The sequence below is a fragment of the Lontra canadensis genome, unplaced genomic scaffold (genome assembly GCF_010015895.1).
Source record: "Lontra canadensis isolate GAN:19392208 unplaced genomic scaffold, GSC_riverotter_1.0 scaffold5, whole genome shotgun sequence".
Taxonomy (NCBI): domain Eukaryota; kingdom Metazoa; phylum Chordata; class Mammalia; order Carnivora; family Mustelidae; genus Lontra; species Lontra canadensis.
In genome coordinates, this window is record NW_022630999.1 from 39184114 (window position 1) to 39195608 (window position 11495).

The window sequence follows — 11495 nt, forward strand, 5'->3', positions numbered from 1 at the left end:
ATGTTCCAGGCACAGAAAGTAGTATATGCTCTGGCTCTGAGAGGTCTCCTACCCATAGAGTGACAGAAGAGGGCACAATTGAGGCTGGGGTAGTAGATTGGAGTCAGATTGTGTAGCATTTTTTTAGACTTCATTTAAAATTTTGTATTTTATTCTTAGAACAGCGTGATTCCCTTAAAGTAGAGGATGATGTGATTTGATCTGTGTAAAGTTTTCTCTGACTATGGTATGGAAAATGGATTGGAAGGGGCCATGATTAAGTAAGAGGAAATTGTTAAAAGGGTCATTGCAATGATTCTGGTGAGGTGAGTGTGGTGGATAGAGACTAGAGAACAACTTAGAAGATAAAATCTGTATGATTTGGTAGTGGATGGGTAATGAGGAATGAGGGAGAATGAAGTCCTGAGGTTTCTTTATGTCAGGATGCCTCCCAGGTTTTTAACTTCACCAATACATACATAATGTTGCCATTTAAGTGAGAGCACTAGAACATGAGTAACTGCAAGGTGACCTATGCTTGTTGAAATTAAACTGAGCCATGGGCAAGGCATGGATGAGATGGCTTGTGATGAAATATACAGTGAGAAAAAGGGTGGTTTTGAGGAAGCAAGCATTTGAGGTCTGTTGAGGATACTGAGTTTGGAAAAGAGTTGGGAAAAAATCAGAGATGGAAGAAGAAAACCAGGATTATTTGGCATGTGGTATTGGTGACTGGCATGTTTCGAGAAGGGAGATATGATTGATTTGGTTGAACTTTGCCTGGTGGTCAAATAAAATGTCCATTTGGTGTAAGGAGGTAGAGATCAGTGGTATTTTTGGTGGTATGATTGTATATGAAGTTGAATTAGACTGGAAATAGAGACAAAGCAGAGAAGTGGGGATGCTGTAGGTAGAGAGATATGGGGTCTAGAAGGATTTCTGAAAGTGGGTATAATCATGTTAGTAATACTGTTGAGAAAAGTTCTGGAAATAGAGGGCTAAGACAGGAGTAGTAAGGGATATAGGATTTCTGGGAAAAGAAGATGTTAGATGGGATTGGTATCACATTGTGAAATTGGCCTTGATGGGAGGAGGGGCAGCACACCCTTAACATTAGTGGTGGGTAAGGGTGCAGTGACTGCAGATTTGGTGTAGTATACCTGAGGATTCCTGTCTGGCCCGTTTCTCATGAGTTGGGAATGTGATCACACCAAAGAGCAAGTGCTGTTACTGACTGGAAAATACCATGTTTTGTTTTCAGGCTATAAAAAGGTTAAGACTTCTAAATTCAAGTGAGCTTCCCAGAAAGGGTCAATTTATGTAGCTTCCTACTAAAGAAATGATAAAACGTGGTAAAATGGATCTATTTAACCTTACAGCTAGTTATTTCATAATACTTTTTCCATTTTCTTTCACCATTTTTCACTTTTGTTTTCGTTTCCCCATAGCTTATGGCAAGGTATGGTCAACCAAGTTCTGGAAAGCCTAATTAATACCTCTTAGTTAACTCCATTTTTCTTCGAATGTGCTCTTTTTTCTCATCTCCTTCATAGCACATAACCTGGTGGAATTACTGGTCTTGCCATTGACACTTTCCAGTAGTAGAAATTTTGGATAGACTGCTGTTAAAGTAATCCTGCTCTCCACTACATTAGAACTATGACCAGTATTAATGTTTGACTCTTTTCTGGGGCATTTATAATTTTCTCCTCCAGCTTTTCATTTTGAAAATTTCAAACCTATAGACAGATTGAAGTGTAGCATAATGAACACCCATATATATTTTACATAGGCTCAACAATTACTAGTTTGTACTATTTATTAGATGATATCAGTGAAAAATTAAAAATCATACTGCAGTGTTCATATTATTGTGATCATCCATGTTTGTTTTCTTAGCAAAGCCTAATATTTCAAATGGTGTTAGAAAATCCAGGTCTTTATAAAATCACTTTTTAAGTCATTATTTACTTCTATTATACAAGGTGCATATAATTTTTAAAAAGTGGTTAATTCGATAGGCTTTGCTTGGAAAATGGTCTTCTATGGCTATATCCCTCTTTCTAACCACCTTTAACTCTGTCAGCTGGGTCTTTTGATATTTACCTCTGTATCTTATTATTATTATTTTTTAAAGATTTTATTTATTTGACAGAGATCACAAGTAGGCAGAGAGGCAGGCACAGACAGAGAGGGGGAAGCAGGCTCCCCACTGAGTAGAGACCCTGATGCGGGGCTCGATCCCAGGACCCTGGGATCATGACCTGAGCTAAAGGCAGAGGCTTTAACCTACTGAGCCACTCAGGTGCCTCAGTCTTTATATATAATCTTCTATACACAGATTCTTTTTCAGTAAATATGCTACAGTATTGTAAATGTATTGTCTCTCCTTACAGGTTTCTTAATAATAATCTGTTTTCCTTATGATTGTTTTAATAACATTTTCTTTCCCTACCTTACTTTATTGTAAAAATATAGTATATAATACACAAAACATTGTCTGTTTATGTTATCAGTAAGGCTTCTAGTCAGCAATAAGCTGTTAGTAGTTAAGTTTTTGGGAACTCAAAAGTTATATGCAGGTTTCAACTGCACAGAGAGTTGGGACCCCTAACCAGCCCTCTGCCCCTTGCTGCTACTGGATTAATTCAAGGGTCAAGTGTATATTCCTTCAATCTATACTAGTTACTTTCTCTATGTGAATTGCTGTTATCTTGGGGATTCTCTTCAGCTTTCTCTTGTTGAATTCCACGTCTTCCTTGATTTGGGTTTACTCACTCATTTTGCATATACAGCAAGTCCTTCAGTAGTTTCCTGAGAAAGGGTATATGGAGGCAAATTTTTTGAGACCTTGCATTATCTGAATATGTTTTTATTCTTTTCATACACTTGTTTGATAGTTTGGCTGGTATAAAACACTAGCCTGGAAATCATTATTGCTCATAATTTTTAAGGCATTGCTCCATCTTCTACGTCCAGAGTTGCTATTAAATCAGATTATTTTGAATCTGGTATTTTTCACTGTGTTTTTGTCCATCCCTGATGGCTTGCAGACTCTTCTCTTTGGTCCGGTAGTCCACGAGGCTGTACCTTGCTATGAGTCATCCATTGTGGTTGGTACTTGGTGGACCCTTTTGATTTCCAAATTTAGTTTTTCTTTCAGGGGCATTTTCTTGAATTATTTCTTTCATTATTTTCTTCCCTTTGTTTATTCTCTCTTCTGTAACTCTTACTCAGATGTTGACTTTCCTGCATTGGACCTAATAATTTTTTCATTTTTTTTAAATTATTTTTTTAAAGATTTTATTTATTTGAAACAGAGAGAGAGAGAGAGAGAGATCACAAGTATGCAGAGAGGCAGGCATAGAGAGAGAGAGGAGAAAGCAGGCTCCCCGCTGAGCAGAGAGCCCGATGAGGGCCTCGATCCCAGGACCCTGAGATCATGACCTGAGCCGAAGGCAGAGGCTTAACCCACTGAGCCACGCAGGCGCCCTAATTTTTTCATTTTTTTTGAGTACAGTTTTGTTTTACTCTACTTTATATAGTAAGTTTCTTCGGCTTTGTCTTCAAACCCTTTTTTGAGTTTTACATGTCTGCTCTTATGTTCTTAATATTTAAGGATTCCTTTTTTGTTCCCTGCATCTTATTTCCTGGGTGCAGTTCTTTTCATTTCTGAAGCTGTTAATGATAGTTTCTGTGAAATTTTCTTCTCTGTACATAGTATGTTTTCAAGTTCTTTTTTTTCTTTACTCTTTGTACCTTTCTTTGTTCTCTGTTTTTTATGTTTGAAGTTTTCCTCAGATCTCTGTTTTGGATCAGAGAGCAGATGGAGGGGCTCCTGGGTGGCTCAGTCAGTTAAGTGTCTGCCTTCGGCTCAGGTCATGATCCCAGGGTCCTGGGATGGAGTCCTGCATCGGGCTCCCTGCTCAATGGGGAGCCTGCTTCTCTCTCTCTCTCTCTCTGCCACTCTGCCTATTTGTGCTCTCTGTCAGATAAATAAAATCATTAAAAAAAGAATAAAGAGCATGTAGATACTTCTGAATGGTTGGAGTTTGTCAACCTATAATTTTCTTGTAGGATGATTCCCTTTCCCCTCCCAGTCCCTTGTCAGTAGTATATTCTCCATTTCTTTCTTTGCTTGGTGAGATTCCTCAGAGAAGAGTCTAGTCTTCTACCCAGAAAATAAGACTCTGGCTTCTCATATTCTGGGTATTCAGTTGGGGAACTCCATTAAGTGGTTTTAGCATTCAGTTGATTCACTCATTTTTTTGGTATTGCTGTACTCCTGGGCTATGCTTGGTGTTGCTTAGTCTAGAGACTTTCTGTTTTACTCCCAACTAGAGGTGGAAAAAGCTCTAGTCTTTTACTGGGAGAAGGGGAGAGGCATTGACAATGTAGTTTGGAATGGAGGAGGCTGCTTAACCCCTTTCAACCAGTTCTCTGTGTCTTACCCTCTCAAACTCCAGAGGTGTACCAGGTGTTGCCAGTTCATGGGCCATTTGATGGTATGTGGTCTAGATACAGGTCGTTCTTGGTTTTACTCACTGAAGACTTAAAATTTGTCATTCTTAAATCTGTTAAGATAGTCACCATTATACTAATCCATTTGCTTCCCTGCTTGCAGAACTGTGCATACCTGCACAGCTATATAATTTATACTCACTTGTCCTTTCTTGTTCTCCCTGTCATTAATGGGCTTATTACTTGAAAATCTTTTTATTGTAGCTTTAGTGGAGATTAGGAGGGAAAAGAATTTAGAAATGTTTATCCAGTTGTTCATCTTGGACCTGGAGATACTCTTAACTTCATCTTGAACAGACTGAGTCAATCTTGCTATCTGACCTTTCGTACTTCTTCTAGGATACCCTTTGCAAAGCAATTGGGGAAATCAGATTGCTTCTTAACTTTTCTCAGAGCTTGTCTGTTACTCAGTTTTCTTTTTAACTCTCATTACCATCTGACTTTCAACTTTTCCAGATTTTTATTGTTGTTGTTGTTGTTGTTTTTTTTTCCGGTGCTGCATCCTTTGTGTTTATTTTTTTAAAAGCTGCTTTTACTGTTTTTTTTTTTTTTTTTTTTTAATGGGGTTTCAGAGGGGAACAAAACTAAACTTGAGTATTAGTCTCATTCTTTATCTTTAAAGTTTTCTACTTTAACATTATTTAATAATAGATTTTAAAAAGATTCTTAACTTGGTTTACTAGAGCAGAGAATTACTGTGGCTCTTTGAAGAGAACTAATATTTGAATAAACCTATTGTTCAAAAAGCTCTACCAGTGACTCTACCTGTGGCAGCTTTCACCTTCCATTCATAACCATGATTGCAGGAACTACGGACTTTCTCCATTTCTGGGTGTGCTACTCAGCTTCTGAAAGCACTGAAATCACCCATTCTCTCCTTTTATTCTACTAACCTTGCTGTATGCAGGGCATTAGTTACCTGGTAATACAGTATGTATTAGTTTTTAATTTTATGGGCATTTGGTGCAGGGAAACCCTCCCTTTGCTCCTAATATTTCTCTCTCATCCTTGACTTTTGTGTTCTCTTCTTAAAATAATCACTATTTTTATCTAATTTTTTAAAAAATTCTTTTTATTTTCCTTTGCTGGATCCTCTTCTACTTTGCCATTCAGGTAGGTAATTCTTTATTTTTAGTTTTATTTATTTTTATTTTTACTTCTCTCTCAAGTTTGTTTGTTTGTTTGTTTATTTTTAATAATCTGCACCCAACATGGTGCTCAAAGTCACGATCCCTGATCAGTAGTTACACGCTCTTTCGACTGAGCCAGCCAGGAGCCCCTATTTTCTATTCTTTTTGAATAGCAGTCTTATTAACTCTGAGTTTTAACTGTTATCGGTAAACTTAATTTATATACACAATACTAGTGTTTTCTTCAGGGTTCACATCTGCAAGCCCAGCTGTGTACTTGAAGCTTTCACTTGGATGTCCTTTAGGCACTTGAGCTTAGCTTATTTAAAACTGACCTAATTATTTTCCTCCTCAGACCAGTACTGTTTTTTATTTCCCGCCTTGGTGAATAGATCCTTGCCACCTAGTCATATACCCCAAATTCTTAGGAGTCACCCTTTCTTCCTTCTTTGTGACCTTATACCATTAGATCCTTTATTTTCTATAGAACTTTTTTGAGATATAATTTACAGAACTTAAAATTCATCCCTTTAAAGTATACAATTCAGTGAGTGGTTTTTGGTATATTCAGAGTTGAGTAATTACCACCAGTAGTCAATTTTAGGACATTTTCATCATGCCCCCAAAAAACCTTATACCATTTATCTGCCTGCTCCCCAGTCTTCTTTCCCTTTACACCTCTTTGCCCTAAGTAACAAGTAATACATTTTCTATCTCTATAGATTTGCACATTCTGGACATTTCATATAAATGGAATCATACACTATGTGGTCCTTTGTGACTACTTCTTTCACTTAGCCTAATGCTTTCGAAGTCTATATATGTATGAGTATTTCATTCTGTTTCATGGTAAATGTATTCCATTGTATGGATAGATCACATTTTATTTATGAATTCATTAGTCGGTGGACACTTGGACTATTTCTACCTTACGGCTGTTCAGAATAGTGCTGCTGTGATATTTGTTTATAAGTTTTTAGTGTGGACATAATGTTTTCAGATCTTTTGCATATATACCCAGGGGTAGAATTGCTGGCTCACATGTTAACTCTCTAGCTTTTTGAGGTACTGCCAGACTGCTTTGAAAAGCTGCTACACCAGCTCAGATTTCCATCAGCATAAGTGAGGGTTCTGATTTCTCTGCGTCCTCACCAATACTTGTTAATTTGACCTCTTCTCTATTGTACTAAAATATATGTAACAAACTTACCATTTTACTTTTTATTTACTTTAAAAAATATTTTTATTTATTTATTTATTTACTTATTTGAGAGAGTGGGTGGTGGTGAGGGGAGGAGCAGAGGGAGAGGGACAAGCAGACTCAATGCTGAGCATAGAGCCCAACCTGGGGCTAGAGTCCACAATTCCGAGATCATGACCTGAGCCGATACCAAGAGCTGGATGCTTGACCAACTGAGCCACCCAGGCACCCCACAAATTTACCATTTTAACCATTAAAAAAATATTATTGGGTTGGGGGACAGAGGTAGAAGTAGAGAGCCTCAAGCAAACTCTGCACTGAGTTTGGAGCCTGACATGGGGCTCAGTCTCAGAATCCTGAGATCATGACTTGAGCCAAAACCAAGAGTCAGACCCCAGCTGGCTGTGCCACCCAGGTGTTCCCATTTTAACCATTTTTAAGTGTACAGTTTAGTGGTATTAAGTACATTCACGTTGTTGTGCAATTATTACCACTGTACATATCCAGAACCTTTTCATATTTTTACACTTTTCAGTGTATAAATCCATACCCATTTGATAAGAATTAGCCCCTGGTCAGTACTGTTCCACTTATTTCCCTATGAATTTGACTATTCTAGGTACATCATATAAGTAGAATTATTTATTTGTGTCTGGCTTATTTCACTTAGCATAATGTCTTTTTTTTTTTTTTTTTTAAGATTTTATTTATTTATTTGACAGAGAGAGAGAGAGCACAAGCAGGCAGAGGCAGAGAGAGAAGCAGGCTCCCCACCGAGCAAGGAGCCCGATGCGGGGCTCGATCCCAGGACCCTGAGATCATGACCCGAGCCGAAGGCAGCGGCTTAACCCACTGAGCCACCCAGGCGCCCCTTCACTTAGCATAATGTCTTTAAAGTTCATCCATGTTTCAGTATTTCATACATTTTCAGTCTCAGTAATACTCTGTTGAATGTATATACCACATTTTGTTCATCCTTCAGTGGACATTTGGGTTATTTCCATGTTTTGGCTGTTTTGAATAATAATGGTGTGAACACTGGTGTTCAAATATCTATCCTGATCTTTTTTTTCCCTCTTTTTAAGTTTTATTTTTATTTAAGTAATCTCTATACCCACTATGAGCCTTGAACTCACGACCTCAGCCAAGATCAAGAGTGCATGCTCTTCGACCTGAATCAGGCAGGAGCCCTTCTGACTTTTATTACTTGTTAAGTCCTTTTGTTTTATCTCTAAAAAATACATTTCAAATTTTGTTTTTTTGATTCCCAGTGTTACTGCTTTAAGTTCTAGTCATCTTGCATGTATACTATTTTGGTAATCTCTTGTCTACTGAGTCTTCTCTCTGTTTCCTCTTGATTGTGTTATTCCAAGGTCAAGAAGATTTATCTTTCTAAAACCCAAAACTGAGCCTGTGGTTCCACGGTTTAAATGAGACTCCTTAACGACAAGAGCTCATACAGTGGTCAGGCTCTTAACCTGGCATCAAGCTCTTTCAGGTCTAGCCACTGCTTATTACCTGCTACGTTTTTATGATTCAGTGTTCTGAACTACTTTTAATTCCCAGCTATTTGTTTATTCATTCATGCCTTTGAAGGTTCTGGGCCTTTATACTGGAATTCTCTCCTTAACAAACTATTTACCTTTAAAAATTCTGCTTGGGTGTTCCATTTGTCTTCCAGTTAGTGATCTCCACAGTTTTGTTTTGTTTTAAGATTTATTCATTTATTTATTTGAGAGAGCTGGAGACCATGCACATGGGTGAAGGGAGGGGTGGGGGAGGGAATCTTTAAGTAGACTCCCCACTGAGCATGGAGGGGCTCCATCCCAGGATTTGAGATCATGACCTGAGCGGCAATCATGAGTTGGCCACTTAAATGACTGAGCTGTCCAGATGCCCCATTGATCTTCATTTTTTAATGTTATTTTAAAAAAGTGAATGTTTGCTTAAGCAGCCTACTCTTGGTTTTGGCTCAGGTCGTGTATTCGAGCTCCATGTTGGGCTCCGTGCTCAGACATGGAGTCTGTTTAAAAAATTCTCTCTCCCTCTTCCTCTGCCCCTCCCTCCATTCCGCTCTGCATGCATGCTCTCTCTCTCATAAATAAACAAATCTTTAAAAAAAAAAAAAGTGAATGTTTATATTATTGCACTTCTTTTACTGTAATCTATTTGGATATCTCAGGCAGTAGGTTTCTTTTTTGTCTATTTATAGTGCTGATGCATCATAAGTGTTCACACTGTGTTGATTGAATTTGCTTATTTATGGGAGAACTATGTACTTCTCAAATTAACCTTCTGAAATTCTATATAGATACATATATATCTTACCAATTTTAATCCCCCTTTATAGGTGGTTTCTATGGAAGGATTTAATAGGTTGAGACTAAGGAGGTCAGTTTTTTCGTAGATCTTGTTTTTGAAATGGTCTAAAAATCAAAATTCAGCCAGGTTGTAATTTTATTTATTAAGTGGGACTCGATCCCAGGACCCTGGGATCATGACCTGGGCCGAAGGCAGCCACATAACTGACTGAGCCACCCAGGTGCCCCTTTTTATTAACTCTTACATGTTTTCTTTCTTTCCTTTTTTAAAGATTTTATTTATTTATTTATTTATTTGACACACAGAGAGAGAGAGAGAGAGAGAGAGAGACAGTAAGAGAGGGAACACAAGCAGGGGGATTGGGAGAGGAAGAAGCAGGCTTCCCACTGAGTAGGGAGCCTGATGCAGGGCTTGATCCTGGGACCGTGGGATCATGACCTGAGCCTAAGGCAGATGCTTAATGACTGAGCCACCCAGGCACCCCTCTTATGCATTTTCTTGCCACATAAATTGAATATATAAAATTTCTAGTCTGTGATCTCTTGTTTTCTTGCTTTTTTTAAGTAGAGATTTCTTTGGCAGTAGTGATATGGCTGTTCTCTTGAAGATGAACAGTCATCTTTTTAAAGTAATGACACTGGTTCTTATTTTTGTCTAGTTTCAAACCGGAGGCCCTATCGACAATACTACGTGGAGGCTTTTGGGGACCCTTCAGAGAGAGCCTGGGTGGCTGGAAAAGCAATCGTCATGTTCGAAGGCAGACATCAGTTTGAAGAACTACCTGTTCTTAGGAGAAGAGGGAAGCAAAAAGAAAAAGGATATAGGCACAAGGTAAAAAAATATAAATAAAGCCTCTCTAATTATCTTCTTTGGGGTGGACAGGGAAGAGGCAAGGAAGAAGTCTTACAGTTTTTAAATGTAAGTTATTTCCTTTGATAGTAGGGTATTTGTGAGAAAATAGATGAAAGCAGTATTTTTCCTGGGATGAAATAGGACCAGCCTTCCATATATTTACAATTCTCAATTTTTTGAGAAATGATTTCAGATAACTTTTGTCTTGTCACTTAGATGTGACAGTATAAAATGACATGACCAGTCTTCTTTCGTCTTACTTCTTATAAGAAGAAAATGATCATTGAAATGAAATATTCTATTTCTCACTCTATGGATTAATTATTTCTCTAAAAAATGAGAAAGATAAAACTGTAAACATTTTTGTTTGTTGTCTTGGCTTTTGTTTGTTTTTATTCACAGACAAGTGCACTCCTTAATCTTTATCCTATTTCACCCATCTTCCTTCTGGTAACCATCAGTTTGTTCTCTATAGTTTCAAGAGTCTGTTTCTTTGTATTTCTTTCTCTTTTATTCCCTTTGCTCTTTTTTTTTTTTTAAAGTTTTTTTTTTTTTTTTTTTAATTAAATTTATTTGACACAGAGGTAGAGAGTACAAGTAGCCAGAGCAGTAGGCAGAGGGAGAAGGAGAAGCAGATTTTCTGCTGAGCAGGGAGCCCGATGCAGGGCTTGATCCCAGGACCCTGGGATCATGACCTGAGCCGAAGGCAGCAGCTTAACTGACTGAGCCACCCAGGCGCCCCTGCTCTTTTGTTTCTTAAATTACATGTATGAGTAAAATCTAAATGGGATTTGTCTTTGACTGATCGACTGACTGATTTAACTTAGCACTGTTACTCTCTAGCTTTATCCAAGTTGTTGCAAATGGTGGTTTTCTGGTTTTTGTATGGGGTGATTCATGCTTAATATTGCGTTTCAAGCCCAATTACATTTTAATAAAGAATATTTTGTTTTTCTTCCATTTGTTTGATATTTGTGTTAAAGTTGGGTGAGTCAAATTTTGTTTTATTTCTTTTAATATTCCTTTGTAGTCAATTCTAGAAGGTGAAATATTTCCTATTCGATTAGTGTTTCGTGCTTCTCTGTGTATAAATGCTTCATAATCATTATTAGGATAAGTTAGAGTCTTATGTAGTCCCTAATGTTTCTTAGTTGACTTCTCTGAGGATTAGTGTCTTCATCTCTAAAACTAGTATAATAATATGTACCCTCCAGAACTGTTGGGAGAATTAGAAATAATTATAAATATTTAATATGTGATAAATTTGATGTCCTGAAATAACTAGTATATGCTATTGTTACAATGAAGGAGGCTAACTGCATCAGTTCTAATACTTTGGGTGGTTGGTGGTAGGGAGGTATTACAAGCTTTTGTGTCAAGCCTTTAGTTATGTAGCTTAACCAAGCCCTTTTTCAAAGGAGTTCAGTAGGGCGTTCAGATTCTGGAAAGTTGTTTTACTCTTGTCACAGTTATGAGAATTAATGAGTGTG

At 37.6% G+C, this 11495-nt stretch overlaps 1 protein-coding gene across 7 annotated transcripts in view; it reads left to right on the forward strand.

Annotated features, from left to right (window-relative positions):
* NSD1 (nuclear receptor binding SET domain protein 1) overlaps positions 1-11495 on the forward strand; it is a 147572-nt gene that overhangs the window by 66947 nt on the left and 69130 nt on the right. For all 7 annotated transcript variants that reach the window (XM_032851908.1, XM_032851910.1, XM_032851907.1 and 4 more), the window contains one exon: positions 9812-9984. In XM_032851908.1, coding sequence (XP_032707799.1) covers positions 9812-9984 — 173 coding nt within the window. The remainder of the gene's footprint in view (positions 1-9811; positions 9985-11495) is intronic.